Below are 20333 nucleotides of genomic sequence, written 5' to 3'. Positions count from 1 at the left end.
CAAAAAGAAAGATGAAAACATAACGACAGACTAATGAGAGACAAAGTATTTGACATCCCATTTCATTCTAACATTGATTACAACACTCCTACGAATGCACGGTAGGGTATTTCAATGTTGGATTTTAATTTTTATCTTGAGCTTGCAGGTGGCAAGATTCTACTTTTGGCAGTTTGACAACTATACTTGAAAGGGTCCCAAGACCTTAGTAGGTTGCATCTAGACAGATGGTCAAGGTACAAAGATATTCTGCATCTTTTTTTTTTTTTTCCCTAGAGGTCCTTAAAACTAATGACACCTAGAGGTGTCATTAGACTGTAAGGCTTATTCAGCATCTGACTACTGGGACAGTCAAGGTATTTTAAAACCTCTATCCTTCCGTGTCTGAAATAATATATGACAAAATATCTGGTCCACTCCACTAAGAGAGATGAAAAGAGAAAACAAAAAACAAAAAATAGATAATAATCTATTTTTTATTTAATAATATTTTTGTTTAAAAAGACTTTAGCTTTTTTAGCTTTAAAAAAGGCTTTTTAAATAAATAATCTTTTAAATCAACATTGTTTTTGTTAAAAGAGCAGCATATAGCAAATGAGATGGATGGTTACAATGCCATTTAGAATAGTTACAAATCAAATTGCTTAACCTTATTATAAGCAAAGGCCTATTTCTTGAAGTAGCAATATGGATGTCCAATGCTTTGCATTATATTTTCATAGTCAATAAAATAATTATTTAGATGAGTAAAATCATAGGAGGGCAAACTCAAGTGGCAATGACATAGAACACATGCACTCAAGTAGAAGGGAATTAAAAATGAAGAGGTTAATCTTTAAAAACCACAAAATGTCTGTACTTTCTTGGCACAAACATAGTACTTGTTCATACTATAAGGAATTTAAGAATCCTTGCATGAAAATCACTTACCTAGCTCTTCATTTTCAATGACTTCAAATGTGGCCCAGATATCACCTTTCACAGGAATTATGTTCTTTACTGCTAATATATCATTAGTTAATTCCTCTGCTTCCATCACAGGAGAGATCTATAAGAGCAGCAAAGTTTCTTCAGAATGTACGTCAAATACAGAAGTAGCCATATGACAGAGTCAATAGTGGGCACCCCATCCACCAACTTAGGACATTCTAAGTTTCTTCCTTAGTATGTTTACTTAGCTTCTCTAAGCACACAGAAAAAAACCAGCCTGTTCAGATCTTCTCCATAAAATAGAATACATCTTAATGTGAGCACATGAAGATATTACAATATAGGCATAATCAAGAACAATATGTTTTTTTTCTCAATCAGTGAGCAATTAGGGAGAAAAAAATGTACCTAATCATACACAGAAGAACCTTCACCAGACAGTGAATCCAACAGCATTCTAGGAGTAAAAAATTTCACTCATCAGTTCTATATCCATGAGTTCAAAGTGGCTTGGTTGATTCAGTCTGGACCCTGAATTATACACAGTCGACTACAGCCTACTGTGCCAAAAAGCCCCACAGTCTTAGTGGTCTGTGGTGTGCCCTGTCGTGCCAAGTGACAGATGGCGAGGCCCCAACGTAGGCTGGGGCCAGGGCTGCAGGACAGAGGGCAGGGTCTGCAGTGCCAGCCCTGAGGCCAGGTCCACAAGGGTCCCCAAGCCTGAGGCCGTGGCATAAGTGCACTGTCTTTCTCAGGGACTTTGGGGTTTTTGATTTGTTTCTTCTTGTTTTTGTTTTTGCCAATCTTAAATGCATACGGGACAAAAGCAAGCTGGCTTTCTTCAATTTGAATTTAGTTATAACGGTACACAAATAGAAGATGTTTTAAACATGAAGATACTGTGACTGCAACCTAGTTTGCACATTTTCAGTAGAAGTATGTACTTATTTGAAAATTGCTTCAAACAGGAATGTGCCATTACCATTTCTCCTGTCCATGACCAATCACAGGCAAATCGCACATATGTAAGTAACAGAGAACACTTTCCATTACAGGTAACTCATACCGTCTATTTTCTAGGCTTCATGGAATTTAGTACTTTCTTTGGAAAATATTAATGATACAATGAAGTCCACTATCTTTTAAACAGTGCAATGAAATATAATCTTAAAAGAAAAAAATCTCACTATCTGGGCAAAGTGGAAAACTATAGTAGAAACATCAGATGAATCATTTCAATAATGCTGTTCATCTGAATGGCTCTGACATTTTTTAAGAAGCATAACTCTTTCTTAAAATAATAAATTGCTGAGAAAGCAAACTGTACAAGAGAGGCAGGGAGTGCCTCAGGTTGACATGGAGTGGAAAACCGAACTCCATTCTTTGTCCCAAAGGGCTCCCAAGGACAGGGAGCTCCTAGAACCCCACATGGCACACTTTGCAAATTATTACCCTAAGGAATATACAGATGAGTATGATGAGCATCAGGGTAGGAATCTGATGACTATGGTATGCGTTCTGGCCTTAACACTTTTAATTCCAAGTTTGCATTCATGTAAACTTGAGACATTTCCTGCTTCAACTATCTCCTGGTACTGAGGTAACAACCAACTGAAATAAATATAACTGAATAGTTTTCTAAAGCCTTAAGCATGAAACAAATGTTAATAATTATTTTTACAGAGAAGCTGGAATTCTTGTAGGTGAAACTAGGCAGTCCTTTATGTGCATTTGCTTAAAATAAGAATTTTGCTCAATTATAATAACTTGTGTTATGGCCTTTATTAGTTAAGACAAAATTAAAATGAGCTACTAAAGAGTGTGTGTGTAAGTGGAACTAAGTCATGTGCTCTGAATACCTCCTCTAGCATTAATGATGGATGTGTGCTGATTCTCTGTATTACTTCTTCGTGTCCCCTATGATCAACATACCACCATTGGCATAGGAAATCTGATGTGGTCAAGCAGTGGCAAGGCTCCTATGACTTAGAAACAAAACTTATTACTATAGCAGTTCACTCCATGTTCTAAGTGAGTTAACCAGTGCCATAGAGACATTATAATCATTTAAAAATATAAATTAATAGTTACAATGCATTTAACAAAACTGAGGTCCAGAAATACATAAGATTCTGTTGGAATCTTGGAATTTAGATGGCAAAATGTCTCCTTCATACATAGAATGTAGTCTTACTAAGCAGGAATCTGAATTATCACTGTTACCCGCCCCCTAGGCAGACTAAGTACTGAATATGGCAGCACGAGAGGGATACTTTTAATTCAGAAAAAAGAAAAAAAAAAGATTCATATTCTCAAAAAAGAAAAGAGTTATCCAATATTCACATATATTGGGATAGAAAGTCTAGGATACAAGAGTGGAAGACTAGTAATAAATAATAAAAATAATATAGGACTAGTAGTAATTATTAAACACTATGTGCCAAGCAATTTACTGTTTTACACACAGTATCTCATCAAGGACTCACATCAGTGATACTATGTAAATATGCTAATTTTTCCTCATTTTTTAGGTGAGATGATTGGGGCTCACACAGAGTAAGTTAAGCTGCCTGATGTTAAGAAGCTAGGAAAGGGAGGAGCAAGTATTTGAGAGCAGGTTATTATTTAGAACCTACAGAATATCCTAATCATAACCCAAAGCACTTTAAGATATTCTCTTTCCAAATAACTAAAATATGGAATTCCTGGAGAATATTGGAATAAAAAGTCAATCCTATCAATCAGTCATGGTTTGAACTGGATAGGTGAAATAAAATACAAGAGGTGATGGAAAATTCAAGATACGTAAATTAATGTGTATTAATACTTGCGATTTCCAGAAATACTCTTTACATCCATCTTTAGGACTCACCCGAATTATAATACTGCAGTCAGGTTCCTTCTTTTCTACATACACTTCAATTAACAAATCTCCAGCCTGAGAAACCTAGAAAAGGGCAGATATGAAGAGAGCAGATATAGGTATGTTCCAAGAACATACTTATGACACTTAGGACAGAAAGTCCTAGTCCTTTTTCTAGATATTTTATAATAATGAAATGAGCCTATTAATAGCACGATAATTCTCATCTTCAGATGTGGTTGACTAAGAAAAAATAATCTACGCAAAGGATGTAATCACAGTGCAATTTTTTCATCTCTTAAGAATTTAGTGTCCTGAAACACTCTTATATTCTTACTAAAATAATGAATCTGTCTACAATGGGGGCATGCAGACTTCAACAACAGAAGGTCTAAGAGCCATCACCATGTATGTTACAAGGAGAAACAAAATTAAGAGTGAAAATGATCCATGTGTAACTGTGCTCTAATCTACAGAGTGAGTGAAACCTAGAATTAAAAGAGAAAATAGGTGTTGCTAAAATTTCAAAGAGCTATGCCCAAAAACTGAAATTTGAGGATAAATTAGGTCAGAGCTGTATTACAACTACATAGAGAGGAAGTATATTTAGCAAAGGAAAAAAAAAGTGAAGTGACAGAATAAGATAGATGATAAAGAGAGGTTTTTATTTTAATTACTTTCAGCCAAGCATTAAGTGTTACATGATTTGGGTCACTACTGTAGATCAGGAGACATATTAAGTGAAGAAGAGACACTTCTTCATAAAATAAAAACCGTAAGATACCACTATGTCGATCAGCAGTATAATGTGGAAAAGATTAACACAGAACTTAGCCAACCTATGAAAAATATTTTGAGTGCTTTTTTCAGAAATTGCCTTAAATTATAATAACCACTTAGATATAAGATCTCACAATTTAAAACATGGTCATAATGGAGAAACAATCACTCTGAAGTTAAATTTGCCTAAGAAGAAAACCTGATGAAAAAATTAGGGAAAACATTTAAAAATGTACTTTGAAAAGTATTTTTAATTATTTTGGCATTACAGACTTAGAAAAGCTTATTTCCAATTTTTCTTCCTCACTTTCAATGAGACACAAAAATTCTAGGAAAGAAAACATACAGCTGACGTTTCTACTTTTCACTATGTTTGCATAAACAACTCTCCAGGAAGGACACATTTTAAAAATTAAAAACGCAAACACAAAGAACTCATACAGTGAAGCCAAAACAAGAATAGTTAAGAAAATTCAAACAGGGATAAGACAGAGAGCCTGTCAGAAAAATACACCAGAACAGAGTTTTGAATGGATTAGAGAAAAACATAGCAAAAGAACAAGTTTTTCCAAAGTATTCTACTTTCCTGTCCAATTACCACTATTTTAAAGACATTATTTTCTCCTATTTACTTACATGTACTTAATTAAAAAGCAGCCAAGACTCATTTCATTATTGTAATATGAACATAAAAGATAAAAAGGGAGAAGGATACTCATATTTTATCTATTTACAACACAGGTAATGCTGCCAAAGATTATCCCTTGGGCTCACACATCCCTCAAACTCCCCCAAAAACATTCATTCAAGAGAAGTGATAAGGTGCCAGATTTCTTAGTTTTACAGCTAACTCCTCTGGAGGCCATGGGTTAGAATGGAGGGTTAGAATGGAGAAGGTGCTTTCGTAGGTAAGTACCAGCACTCAGGGATCCTGGGCACTGGAATGGCAGCCCTTTCTCCTCTCCTTCTTATGGAATAGTAGCTCCGATGACTTCTCTGATATTTCAGGAATGAGGCAGATTTAGAGTTTGACTAATAAGGAAGCATTTGCTTCATTCTCTGAGTGTATATATATATATAAACAGAACATACTGGACCCATTTATATTATTTACATTTGTATCCAGGATCCACTACAACTCCTAGTGATTAGAAGAAGATTAAATACAGATTTTATGAAAGTTCAATAAATGTTCATCAAACATGGAAAGGTGCCCTGGAAAACAGCAGTGCACCCTGAACACACAAATCCAATATAATGAGACTGAGGAAAGCAAAAGAAGATTTAGAAAATAGTCAATTTCAGACATAAATCAGCGTACGTTGCAAAGATGACATTAGAAAAATTGCCACTAATATAATCATCTGAGAGCATGCAGAGCAAAAGCATAGAGGAAAAAATTTATATTTTCAAAATCATAATGGAAAGAATCATTACGGAGCTGAATTTTCAATTTAGTCTTGTATTTCTTTGGCTTTAAATGCTTCCATTGGAATCCACTGGTACTTTTAATACTGCATTTGTAACTAAAAATTGATTTTATAAAGGCCATATGATAAGATTAATAATGATTTTTCCTTCTGTATTTTGAAAAATTTACATTAATATTCTTTGGCATTTCACATATGAGCATCATGCTGCAGAATTAGGAAACTATTTTACGTAGGTTTTTCAATCCCCATTACTTTTACTTTGCTTCAGATAGGAACTTGAAAATAAATACAACAAATGTCTTTACTTACAACAGAAGTTTTTGGTTTTTGTTGTTTTTAAAATTACTATTTTTATTCTTTAGAGATCTGACTATTACTACTCACTTGAGTGTCTTTCCACTTGGTAATAAAGCTATTTTCTATGTCCATTTGTTTGACTTGGTCTTCTTTAACCTGTTTAAAATATAATTTGGGACATTCTAATAAAATACAAGAAGTGATGGTACTCATCCTCTCATAACTCTTCAGGAATTTAAAGACCAACAGTTTACAAATAAATGAGAATGACCATCTTAATCAGCATGGGCCCATACAGCTAGGGCAGAAATAAAGCCAACATAATAAAGCCTCATAAAGTTCAGAGCATTTTATGATGACATCACTTCAAGCTGCAGATTCCATCAATGGAAGCTGTATCGCTAAGTGCCTTAATAAGCAAAGGGGTTAATAAGAGATCTGTTAGAGTTTATGTAGGCTACGAGACAAGACTCATCTCATTTCTCAAACTGAAATGATTAAGTGCTTACAAAATTTCAACCATTTAAAGTTGGGGTTAGCAAAACTACGAAGATAACCATTTTTTTTTTATTAATGTAACAGTACAAATATAGAAAATAAAGAGAGCGTGTAAAGCCACACATTATTTTTTTTCCTAATTCTTTCATTTCTCAGCATCAGAATTATTGCAAAGAAGCTGCTGTTGATCAAAAACAGTGGACACATATAGAAAGAAAGAAAGGGATCAAAGAGCAAAGAGAATCCAACAATCTTGGTGTCCATTCCTATATAAGGTAAGATACAAATGGTGTGTTTCTATTTTATTAGAGTTTCTTTCCCTTGGCTAAGGAATCTTGCAATCACTTAATGTAAGAACATAAGAACTCTACATACAGTTCTACATAGAATAACCTATCACATTAACCCATTTAATTTCAATTGACATACCCATAACCTTGGAAAACAAGAAATCTTATATAACACCACTTAATAGAGTGCCCCCAAAGGTTAAATGCCACCATGCCAGTGGTAATTAAGATGTCAGTGTTAATAAAGTGATGGAGTTGGACCTTTGACCCAAATACCCTATATCCCCCCCATGTTAAAATCTTGGGCTTATTTCCTTGATTTTTACTTCAACTAAGAAATCATCCTTATTCCAACAGTTTTCTTATGAAGTGTGAATATATTAACTTATTAAATAGCAAACTGAAAATCAAATGGTTAGAACAGACTTACTAAAAACCACAGAACATTATGTTGGGATTTTCTTCATTTCCAGTTCAGACACAATTAAAATAGAACACTAAAATGCATTCAATTACAGAATTTATCAGCTTGTTATTTATTACCAAATTTGTGAAATTCATAATTTCACACCTCTAAGTAGACATACTTAATGCACACACATACTGACAAGGAAAAAAAGCCATAAAAACTCTATAAATAGAAATATTCTGTCCAGCAGACACCAGATGACTCTCAAAGCAGTCAAATTTAAATGAATGGCTATAGCTAAGAAGGCTACTTGTATCTAAAATATTAAAAATCATGTAACTATGCTTTATTTTTAGATATTCATAAAGATGTGATTATAAACATCCTAAAATATTAATTTTTATTTGCCAACAGTAACATCAAAACTATTTTACAAAGGGCAGGATATAAAATATTTACCTCAAATATCTCAACATAGTTATTAATTAAGTCTTCAATTACATTCACTTCTTCACTAGTTTGTCCTTTAGTTTGAAATAAACAGGATGAAAAGACCAAGGCCAAATTATGAGCATTCATGTGATTGATTTCTGAGCATTTCTGAACCCTGTTAGAGAAAAGCAGAGCTCATTACAACACACTTCACAGAACTTTAGTCATAACACCATTTATCATTATTTAACACACACACATCGAAAGTCTCTGATAGAAGACGTATGGTGGTGATTTAAAGAACAATGTACAGTTTGTTCTTCTAAGCAGTTGACAGTCAAGTTAAGAATATAAGAAAAAACTACTGTTAAAGAAGATATGATTACAAGTTACAAAGTAGTCCCTGTCTGTGGACTGGGTGAGACCCACCCAGACAATGGTGCAACCTTAGGCTAAGGCTTCAAGAAGGGCTTAGACAATGGTGTAAAATGACCAGTGGGACTGAAGCATAAATGAAAGAGGGAAAAGGAGGCATAGGTAAGAAGAAAAAAATGGCACGAAAGGTGAATTAGGAGGCATACAGTAGAGAGTTCCAAATTCAAGGTTCAAGGCTGGGCTGAATTTTCCAGGAAGTGAAAATCAGGTGAGAAAATACTGGACAACATGGGCTTGTATAGTTATCCAAAATAGGATATTCTCTCTCACAAATCAAACAATTTAAAAATACAATTACAATTTTCTTGGATATAACTAAGGTCTTTTTATGGTGAAGAGACATGAACAGAGGAGTCAACTCTCCCCACAATTAGGCTACAAACTGTGGGTCTTACCAAGAACACTTAAAGAACAGTTCACCCTTGAACAACACAGTTCGAACTGTGTGGGACCACTTATGTGTGAATATTTTTGGATAAATACTGTACAGTAATATAAATATATTTTATGATTTTCTTAATATTTTATTTTCTCTAGGTTACTTAATTATAAGAACATAGTATATAATACATATAACACACACAAAAGGTGTTAATTGACTATATACGCTACTGGTAAGGATTCCAGTCAACAGTACGCTATTAGTAGTTAAGTATGGGGGAGTCAAGTTATATGTGGATTTTGACTGTGAGGGGGAGCACTGCCCCTAAATGCTGCATTGTTCAAGGGTCAATTATATTTGCAAATGTTAAATGCAAAGTGATTAAAAAAAAACTACATCAACCCAACAAAAGGAAATTTACATCAATAAAAATGTACAGGTAAGAACTATAAGTGATACACATGCGAGTATCTGTTAATGCTATTTGCTACTGACTATACATAATAGCACGCTGCTCAACCGCCTAATTACATTTGTAAATTTTAAACTACATACTGAAAAGGAGAGACCAACTGTATCAAAGGAATAAAACAAGACTCAGCTAGGTACACCTGTCTACAAAAAGCAGATTCCTGCAGTTACCAAAAAGAGTAAAGACAACAGGAATATATATATACGATGCTATAAGAAACTCACAATAAAATGCTGCATTGCATAGCAGAGACTAAGTAAGTGCATCATATGTGATTTAGAAGATGCAAAGTGAATTGCAAGTTAATAGAGGAGAGTGTGATAATTGTAGACATCCCTCTCAAAACCACATCTGTACTCTTATCACACTAAATTATAAACATCTGGAAAATTTATCTGCAGGTCTGCCTGTGTTACCAGAACTGAAATATCTCCCAGTCAGGGACTATTGCTTTAATCACACTGGAGAGCACAATAAATATCTGGTGAATGGAATTAAGTAAAAATTAGTCATGGAGGAAGCAATCTGTTATCTGGGGCAAGGATGGAATTAAACGCTAAATCAACCTGACCTTACCAAATGGACCTCTCAAACTTCTGATGACTCTATCAAACATTCTCACTTTTTTTGAGACTTCCTTCCACAACAGCATCCTTCTTTGCTACTCTTCACCTCTCTTCTCTTCCATTTGTGCAGCTGCCTTAATTTCTGGCATAAAGTTCAAGGAATATAGTATTTTCCTTTCCTTCATTTCTCTGCCCCACATGTTATCATCCCTAAGTGTTCCTATTCAACCTACTGAGCCTCTTCTCACTCAGGCTTTCTCATTAGAAGCCCAAGAAAACTGTTTCCTGATTAGATTCTCTGTGTCTATTCCCATCTCTTTTCAATCAATCCCATTCATGGGTTATTGTCACAAAACAGACTTGATTAGTCACTCTTTGTTGCTTAAAGGAATAAAATCTGAATGTTTTCACATGACCACCTGAGCCTTTCACAACCTCCTGCCAGCCAACTAAACACCAGCTCATCTCCCAGCACACCTGTTTCCTAGAAAATATCTGCCACTCATTTCTTGTCACTTATCTTCCTTCACACCTAGTTCACATACCCTTTTCAATGTAAAGCATCTCCTGATGTCAACACACAACAAATGACTCAATCTTTCCTCCCATATTAAAATTCTCTATATTAAAATCTGTTCCAGTGTTGCTGTGTTTCCCTAAAAATTATAAAATGCCCTGTAGCACTCCTGTGCATTCACGCTGACATCCAGACGTCCCTGGCTGTTTGGGAACTGTGGACTTTAGAGTTTTTGTCATTCACATATTATCATCATCAAATGTTTCTGTTCACATGGAATCTTAATAGGTACTGTTTTGTATACAGTAGAAGCTAAAATATGTCAGTTGAAGAAACAGAGGGAAAGGGGAAGGATGGGAAGGAACTCGTGATCTCAAACTCAAATCTGAATTAAGAATTTTAAGAACAATTATGTTTAACTCAATGTTCAAAATATTAACTTAATAAACTGTAGCAGCCTAGTCATATATTAAGTTTTTTAAAGTTTATTTATTTTGAGAGACAGAGAGAGAAAGAGACAGAGAGAGAACGAGTATGTGAGCATGAGTGGGACAGGGGCAGAGAAAGAGGGAGAGAGAGAATCCCAAACAGGCTCCAGGCTGTCAGCACAGAGCTTGATGCAGGGCTAGATCTTATGCACCGTGCGGATCACGACCTGAGCAGAAACCAAGAGTTGGACGCTTAACCAACTGAGCCACCCAGGCACTCCTAAAATTTTGATGAAAAATCTGTCCCAATGTCTCATAAGAATTTCTGACTCTAGACTGCAAATAAGATAGTTTCGGTATGAATTCAGCTTCACAAAAATTCATTCAATGGCGTACTGCATCCATGTAGAAAGCTACAATGATATATTCCTTAAGCCATATTTATACTTATGGAAGTTTTTGTAGTGATTCTGACAGCAAAACCAACCAACAAACCTTTCATTTTAGCTGAAAGGGTTATTTTCAAACATACCTCATCCTTTAGAGGTCTCATTTCTCAAGCTATGGCTATATTCTTCCTATCCTCCCAAATGAAAGAAACTATATACCCTGATGTAGAAAATATTTTTCACTTTAAAAATTTTCTCATCTGTCCAACAGTATGATGCTAAAATATTAGAATTAGATTAGATATAAATTGACAAGGAATAAAAGTTTATGAAGAGTTCATCATGAGAAAATACTGTGTTCACAGATTCCTGATAGGAAATTTTGGTCTTTGGACTTTCTTCTCTTCTCCAGCTTCTGTCTTAAATAAGTTTTAGAGTTTGTGCTTATATACAGTATTCACTTCGGGATGCTGTACATGATTATTTCTAAATCATTTAAGAAATTTTCCAGTATGCTATTTATCTGAAATGGGTCTTAATTACAGAAAGAAACACTAAAGTGATAGTTTGCTGGGAATTATATTTTAAAATCATTTTCTTCACCCATCTGCTCATCACCCACCTCCTCTCTGGCAACCCCTTGTTCTCCGTATTTAAGAATCTGGCTTTTTTGTCTCCTTTGTTTTCCTTCTTTGTTCATGTTTTTTCTAAATTCCATATATAAGTGAAACCATATGGTATTTGTCTTTCTCAGTTCGATTTATTACACTTAGTATAATATCTTCTAGGTCCAGCCATGCTGTTGCAAATGACAAAAACCTTGTTCTTTTTTATGGCTGAGTAATATTCCTGTGTGTGTGTGTGTGTGTGTGTGTGTGTGTACACACTACTTCTTTATCCATTCACTGATGGACACTTAACATTGCTTCTAACCTGGTTATTGTAAATAATGCTGCAATAAAATAGGGGTGCATATATCTTTTAGAATTAGTGCTTTCATTTTCCTTGGGTAGATACCCAGTAGTGAAATTAATAATTATGGTAGCTCTATTTTTAATGTTTTGAGGAGCATACATACTATTTCCACAGTGGCTGCAGTAGTTTACATTCCCATGAATAGAGTAGGAGGGTTCCCTTTACTCCACATCCTTTCTAACACTTGCTGTTTTCGATCTTTTGGATAATAGCCATTCTGACTGGCAGAAGGTGATATCTCACAGTTTTGATTTGCATTTCCCTGATTATAAAGTGATGTTGAGCATCTTTTCACGTGTCTGTTGGCAATCTATATGCCTTTGGAGAAATGTCTATTCAGGTCCTCCACCCATTTTTAATCAGATTGTTTCTCTGTTGTTGATTTGTAGAAGTTCTTTATGTACTTTGAAATATTAACCATTTATCAGATCTATCATTTGCAAGTATCTTCCCCCATTCAGCAGGCTGCCTTGTTTTGTTGATGGTTTCTTCTGCTCTGCAAAAGTGTTTTATTTTGGTGCAGTCCCCATCATTTACTTCTGCTTTTGTTTCCTCTGCCTGAGGAGACAGATCTAGAAAGAGGTTTCTAAGGCCAATGTCAAAGAAATTACTGTCTAGGTCTTCTTTTAGGTTTTATACTGTTTCGGGTCTCACATTTAGGTACTTAATCCATTTTCAGTTTTGGGAGTTTGGTTTTTGTTTTGTTTTTGTATCTGGTGTTAGAAAAGTGGTCCAGCTCCAGTCTTTCGCATGTGGTTGTCCAGTTAAGAGATGGCTTTTCCCCCCACTATATTCTTGCCTCCTTTGTTGTACATTAATTAACCATGTAAGTGTGAGTTTATTTCTGAACTTTATATTCTCTTCCACTGACCTATGTGTCTATTTTTGTGCTGGTACCACAAGATTTTGATCACTATAGTTCTGTAGTGTATCTTAAAATTTGGGATTGTGATGCCTCCAGCTTTGTTGCTCTTTCTCAAGATTGCTTTGGCTACTTGGGATGTTTTGTAGTTCCATACAAATGTTAGGATTATTTGTCCTAACATTTAAAAAATAATGTTTAACATTTAAAAAATTATGTTGGTATTTTGATATGGATTGCATTAAAATTGTAGATTGCTTTAGGTAGAATAGATATCCTAACAATTTACTTCTTCCAATCTCTGTGTGTGGTATACTTTTCCATTTATTTGTGTCATCTTCAGTTTCTTTCATCAGTGTTCTTTTAATAGTTTTTGGAGTATAAGCCTTTCACCTCATTGGTTAAGTTTATTCCTAAGTATTTTATTATCTTTAATGCAATTGTAAAGGAGACTTTTTTCTTAATTTCTTTCTGCTACTTCATTATCAGTCTATAAAATTCCAACAGATTTCTGTATATTAATTTTGGATCCTGCTACCTTACTGAATTCATGTATCGGATCTAGTAGTTTTTCAGTGGACTGAAACCATTTCTAAGGTATGATGGATAATTCACAAATATAGAAAGTTGGCCATAGAACTTTAAATTTAAGAAATGACTTGTAGAGTGCCATGTCTGAAATGTCTGGAAAAGCTCCTGAAACCACCCACCTGTAAAGATGTTCAATGACAGCTGCCAACGTTGCTCGGTTAACCCCTGGAAGAGAACGTATAAATGCCCCATACTTTTTAATTCTTTCCTTGTCATCTTGAGTATCTAGAGATTAAAAACAAACAAAATAACTTTAGGCCTAATCTAATAGTCTGTATTACAAATTTGCCTTTTAACAGTATTTTAAAACAATATTCATTATTGTAATTCACTAAGTGATCTAATCAAGTTTCAACAGAATAAATATTCAAGCTTCTATAACTCTGGAAAGGCATTTACATAGACATTCCATGGCAAGAAGATAGAGTTCTTATGCTTTCTAATTAAAAATGAAGCACTCTCAAAACCCAGGGATGCACTGCACTTTATCTTCTACTTTATGGACTACTGAACTTCATCTAATAGAAATATATTGAATTAATAACTCAAATTCGAGTACAAATTGAGAGATAAACTGAAAGTATTTTAACTTTGTCCATGGGAAGATTTCAGTCTGTTATTTGCAAATGACATTTCTGGGGTTTTTTTCCCTTATGAAATTATAAAAATCTTACCAAAACTAATGAACCATCTCAGAGCTATGGACTGTGTTACCCCGCAGATCCATGTATAGGGGCCTTTGACCAGCCCTAGCTGGTCTCTCTAAATCTTTGGAAGAGGTAAGGGGGCAGTGGAGGAAGTCATATGCAGGCCCTAATAACTAGGACACAGACTTAGAGAAGGATGGGCTCTCTGTCATTGTCACTGAGAGAACTCGGTTATTTATAGAGAGTAGGATGAGAGGTAATTATGTTCCACCCTCCTAACCCCAGAAGTTAAATACTTAGAGAAACTAGACCCAGGAACCCCCAAAGTTCTAGACTCCAGAAGATGTGAAGTGGTTTGCTCTAACCTGATAGCTTATAGGGGAAAGAAAAGGCCATTCTTCAAATAAATAACTTGTGCTGACTTTGTAACTCAAGGGGATTGCACTTATATATTCACTCACAATTCCCAACTACCTTTGGAAACAAGGCTTTTTCATTTTCTGTTTAGCCCAACCTATTCTAGTCACAGAGGGCCAACAGCACATTAATGATCCTTCAAAAGTACACGGTCACTAGTAAAGGGCATTAGGATCCCTGGGGAGTAAGAAACTCTGGCACAGTTTTGAAGTACACTCCTAATCAAAACTGTAACTGTAGCTCCTTTGTACCGCTTTAGTCTATATGTAAGACCTATAAAAGTAAACGTGATCATACTGACTTAATTCTGTTAATAGATGACTCTCTAAAAGCAAGAGGGGAAAACAACAAAATTATATTCAAAGACTATACTGGAAGTGAATTAAAAATTACCCATCATCTCTAATACAATGCAAACATCCTCTTGTCATCCAGTTTCTAACTGTAATGGTATTTATTTAATAAGATGTTATTAATACTAGTACATTTATAACAAGAAGTCATGCGAGTACAGCATATATTCACAAATCTTGTAAGTATAAAATAGATGATATTTTCAAAATAAAGCTTAAGCAATTTGAAAGTAAAACTTAAGATAGATTTCAGGTCACACAGAAAATACAATGAACTATTCAGCTAGCCACAGACTTCAGACAACTTAATGGTGTTCTAAGAAGAATAGATCATATATCATATAAGTGGTATGACACTGTAAGGCATTCTTTGCCTCAGTGCACAGGACCCAAGAGAGCCCTTCTAGGAGGTCATCGAGAGAGTTCTGGTTTGTCCTTGTCAGATCCAAAATACAGCACCTCTGACAAGTTAGGGTGAGCTATGTTGGATCTAAAAGCAAACAACTTTAAGGCTATTTGACCTAGCATCTAAAGCCTTCTCCAGATTTTCAAAGAATTCACATCCAAGTAAAAGGTGAACATATTCCTCTTTACACTTGCTACTATTTACCAACTACCTACTCCTGGTAGACTGACAAAAGTAAAGACATCTTTGTCTTGGAACCTGACAATTGAGCAAAGGTATACTTGCCTCAAATTTTTGATAACTCATTTTACAATGAAGACAAATTGTTAATGCTTATAAAGTAGAGATGCTGTAACTTCATAGTTATAAAATTATAATGAATCTTAAAACAAAAATGGGGGTGGCAAGGTAATTGGGCTTAAAGTGATATATTATCTAATTCTATATTTTATATCCTAGATAACTATGCAATCAACTCTCTGTGATTAGAGTGGAACCTACTGATTTGAGAAACACCAGGAGGCAAATAAAAGTCTTCTGAATTGGTAGTTAAATTATGAAAAGCTTTATTTTAGTAACAATACCACTCCCTTCTTGCTGACAGTAATAAGGGTCATTCTTGGGAGAATTTTTCAAACTGTGGATGTTTTATGACATCACTTCAACAGTAATCCCTTAAAATATCATATTTGTGTGTGAGATTAAACAAATACTGTCACCGAAAAAGCCTATTCTCAAAAGAGGCATATTGTATCATCAAATGCAAAGGTCACTTTCCCAAAAAAGATCTCAAAACAGACTGAATGTACAAAAGAAATATATTAGTAAATTATGGTAAAAAATTCAATAATTTAAAAATTTTTAATTGAAAAAATGAAGATTAAAAATCATTTTGGAAGTATTATAGATATATATGAAATGTTTGTGGTTTAAGAAGAAGGATTATATATAAATTATAGGTATGAGGACAAAGACTACAAAATGAGATGTAAAAATGAAAGAAATTCCATCTATTAGAAAGATGGGATGAAAGGTAATGTTTACATTCCAAAGTCTTCATTGTTGTAATATTTTTGTAAAAGGAGTTATTTTGAATTAATGAAAGTAAATGTAGGTTTTACTGAATCAATTTGACCCAAGTGATTTAGTAAACTACTTTTCTGGAGTCCTTTCTTAAATAGGTTCTTACAGTGTAGCAAAGCCTTTTCTTTTTTTAACGAAGGGAAAATGAAGAGAGAAAGAGTTTAAAGAATATATTGTTATGTACCCTACAGAGGTAAAATGAATGATAAAGGTAAAGAGCCAGATAGGGAAACCATATAAAACCAATCTTACATTAAACCTTTCATTTTAATCTTAAGGAGAAAGTAATAGCATACACAGACTTAACCATAACACTTTCAAGGTTAAAGCAAAGTAAACATTAAAAAATCTGAATATCAAGACTTACTTTAACACACTATTTAGCAATTATTACTATAAATTTCTGTTGAGGTAGATATAAACAGCTATTGATATCTACACAATTTCTGTTCTAAACCATTAGGTACACTGTTCCTTTCAATTAAATTTGCAGATTACCAAATATTTTAGATATATAATTATCAGATGAGAAGGTAAGCAGTTATTATGTGCTATATTATATGTATTACCTAAAGCGGAGATCCAATATGGATAGAGCTCCTTAGTAAGGAGTGCATCATCAATGTCAGAGAGAAAGTTTTTCAATACTCCTGTCACATCTTCAAGCTGATGTTTTCCAGCCCTCAATTTAAAGCTTCTTGCATCCTTTTTGAAACTCTCCAGGAGTTCACTTATATGCAAAGGATCACCATTCTTTTGATAGATATATTTGCATCCTAAACCTTTGTTTAAAAAAAAAAGTTACATTATAAAAAGTCTAAAATAAAAATCTACGTTTATACCTTAGAAATAGAGACTTTCGCGTTGGGACATTGAGCCAGACAAAAGCATTCTCCAAGAGTTGATATAAACATGCATGAGGAGAAAAAGGTTCCCCCACCCGCTAAGTTTAGTTCTTAAAATGGTGATCAAACTTTTCAGCTATTAGCAAGCTTTTAGCAAGCCCCTGGCCAACTCTTACCCCAGTTCTTCATGGTTTCTTCAAATGTTCTTTTACCACAGGTGTCCTATGTCTACTTTGCCTTCCAGAATTCAAGCCTGTCTCCAGTTCCACTGATAAAAGTGAGGCGCTCTAGTATAAATTTTCTTAACCCTTTGCCCTCATATTTATATATTAATTTCTGTCTGTTCCCACTTTCACCTTCTTCTGGGTAAAGAGCTGAATCATCTCCTTATCAAAGTTACTGATTCATCAAGTGCTCCATATAAGAAAGAGGATAAGGAGTGAAGAGGAGTGAGGATGATGATACAAACAAATTTTTTAAGTACTCCCTTGCCCCTCCCAGGTCTCTGGTCTCACTTCCTTCCAAACCCCAGGTGACTTGCCTATATTTATTCTTCCTACCATCTCATGCCTCTGTTCATCCTTCAACCCTAATCCTGCTTCTATGTATCTTTTGGGATCATCTTCAGCAAGAATATGAATGACAGCCCATTTTCTAGGTGCTTTTCTGTTTTTATCTAATGAGAATCCTCTGCAGTGTATGACACTCCAAACGAATCCCTGCTAAAATTCTTTTAATGTCCAACTTTCATGACATTATAATCTCCTATCTTTCCCCCCATTCCTCTATGACTACTCTTCCAGTCCTCTCTTTATTCTACCATCTAGTATTACTAAGGATTCCATAAACCCTTCCTCAATTCTCTTCTCTTCCCTACTCCCCTACAAAATTCTCTGGGTGCACCCATCCAGTCGTTAAACAACTACATATACATTCTCACCCAGGTTTTCATTTCTAAGATGTCAAACACACACAATACACTTCAATATACAGATACTTTATATATATACATTCAACACTTGCTCATACCATTCTCATGAAGAATTCAAAATAATCTAAGGAATTAAATCTCCTGCCCCATTCACTATCTCACCTGCCAATCTCAGTATGCTCTTTATCTTGTCCCTGTATCTCAATACATGGCACTTCTTCTCCTCGGTCCTTTATAAGTCAGAACTTTTCTTTCTCGCTTACAATATTAAAAAGCCACATATGTTTTCATCATAACCTTACTCTGAAACTGTACCCTTCTTTCTATACCATGTGCTGTTATTTTTTACCCTCAATTCCTCACTCCACTGTCACAACTCCCTGCCCCTTTTCTCCTGTAGCCTTCCAGTCCTTCTCAACATTGATAACAGCTTGATCTGAGATACAGGTCTGTTGGGGTCATCAACATGCTTAAAAATCTGGATACTGCCCTCTCACTGCCCAGAGGACAAGTTTGAGGATTTATTACAATATTTAATATTCTACACAAATAGGCATAACCCTCCTGCCTCTTATCTACCATTCTTCTCATGCAAAGCTCTGGCCACATTGAACTACAAAAGGGCCCTCAATAGACAACCTCCTTCATGACTCCATACGTGAACACACACTGATCCTCCTCCAAGAATCCCAATTCCCTTCTTCTCCTAACTACCTCCTATTTTCTCTTAAGACTTATGGTAAGCACATCTCACTCATGAAGCTCTCTTGTACGAATTCCTGAACCTCTCTACCATAGAATTTTGTACACCTGAGATGTAACTGCCTAGCTGTTTAAACATCTTTGATTCACAAATCTGTAAAAAGCTAGAAAGTAAGGATCACGTCTTGCTCTCTGTGTACAGTAACCCTGCCATGACTAGAACTTAGGAAGCACTTGATAAATGATCATTTAATGCAAGAATAAGCAATATCTACAAAAAAAAACCTGTGACTAATTTTATGATCTTAAGTTATATTCCTAGTTGAATGAATTTCTAAAAGCTACTACTCAAATAATTAATTGCATGCATAATTTTGTTGACATAAATTAAAATAACTCCCAAGAACTAACTATTATAACTCATTAAAATAAGTTAAAACTCTAAAAATCTGACAGTGAACTTGGTCAAGTTCAAATCTTAACACCATGAACATTAAAATTAGCCTTCTGATTTTAATACAAAGGTCAGGAAGTTCAAAATAATTGTGACTTGTAAAGGCTCTGAGTCAGCCATCTTCATTCTATTAATCACTGAGCATTTTCTAAGTGTGTATTATATCCTCCCTACTATACATGCTGGTAACATCAGGGTTTTCCCCTATTCTGCTCATTAAAAACAAAACAAAACAAAGTCTTTCACTGGCTTTATTACTTTAATATGCAAGTTAATGTACCTTGTGCCACAGTTACAAAGTAGTTTTAATGTATGAAATTTAGCTGAAAACAATCTAATGCTTAATGATTTTAAATTCAAAGAAACACCACAAAGAAATTTCTGATTTCCCTAGAGAATCCTTAAATTGAATACACCGGAGCTAGCAGAGTTATTTTAATCATTTCTCAGCATAAGAAAGACCCTATGCTATTAGGAAACTAACATGATGTGAAAATTCCCAATGAGGTTATGCTCTTGCTAAAACATAATACGTGTGCAATTCATTTAAACCAATGAAATTCAAGTGTGCTAATACTGAATGACTAATAAATGAAGATGATAACCTTCCTCTACCATTTTCAAATAAGCAGATGATTACCTTGATAAGAAAAATAAAAACATATTATCATGAGTTTCACAGAGTAACCGCCACATAATGTGACTGCGTATTTACAGTATATAATTCAAAGATATATAGTTCAAACTCAGTGAATCTGAATACTAATAATTAAACTTGAATTACACATGAAATAAGCAACATACTTAAAATGGCACTCTCCCCCGAAGGAAACAGATTAATATATACATATTATAAATTTAATTTCTAAAAATTATTTTCTTCATAGCCTTTGTTATTTCTAACATTTGGCTCATAGCAGTTTGTTGTCAGTACTCACTAGTGAAA

At 34.5% G+C, this 20333-nt stretch overlaps 1 protein-coding gene and 1 long non-coding RNA gene across 4 annotated transcripts in view; one reads left to right on the top strand and one right to left on the bottom strand.

Moving 5' to 3' along the window:
* The window catches only part of ARAP2 (ArfGAP with RhoGAP domain, ankyrin repeat and PH domain 2), a 190175-nt gene that overhangs the window by 47143 nt on the left and 122699 nt on the right, over positions 1-20333 (bottom strand). For 2 of the 3 annotated variants that reach the window (XM_077758955.1, XM_077758956.1), the window contains exons 21-26: positions 17025-17237; positions 13669-13774; positions 7960-8107; positions 6391-6459; positions 3803-3877; positions 931-1048 (exon numbers count right to left, since the gene is read on the bottom strand). In XM_077758955.1, coding sequence (XP_077615081.1) covers positions 931-1048; positions 3803-3877; positions 6391-6459; positions 7960-8107; positions 13669-13774; positions 17025-17237 — 729 coding nt within the window. The remainder of the gene's footprint in view (positions 1-930; positions 1049-3802; positions 3878-6390; positions 6460-7959; positions 8108-13668; positions 13775-17024; positions 17238-20333) is intronic. The other variant, XM_077758957.1, reaches the window with a different exon arrangement.
* LOC144227332 (uncharacterized) overlaps positions 1-20333 on the top strand; it is a 132618-nt gene that overhangs the window by 67546 nt on the left and 44739 nt on the right. The window contains exon 2 of the long non-coding RNA XR_013333912.1: positions 6958-7076. This is a non-coding gene — a long non-coding RNA (uncharacterized LOC144227332). The remainder of the gene's footprint in view (positions 1-6957; positions 7077-20333) is intronic.

Source organism: Crocuta crocuta, unplaced genomic scaffold, assembly GCF_008692635.1.
Source record: "Crocuta crocuta isolate KB4526 unplaced genomic scaffold, BGI_CrCroc_1.0 scaffold223, whole genome shotgun sequence".
Lineage (NCBI taxonomy): Eukaryota > Metazoa > Chordata > Mammalia > Carnivora > Hyaenidae > Crocuta > Crocuta crocuta.
Note: the sequence above shows the minus strand (reverse complement) of the source record. Positions and strands in the feature narration are given on the sequence as shown.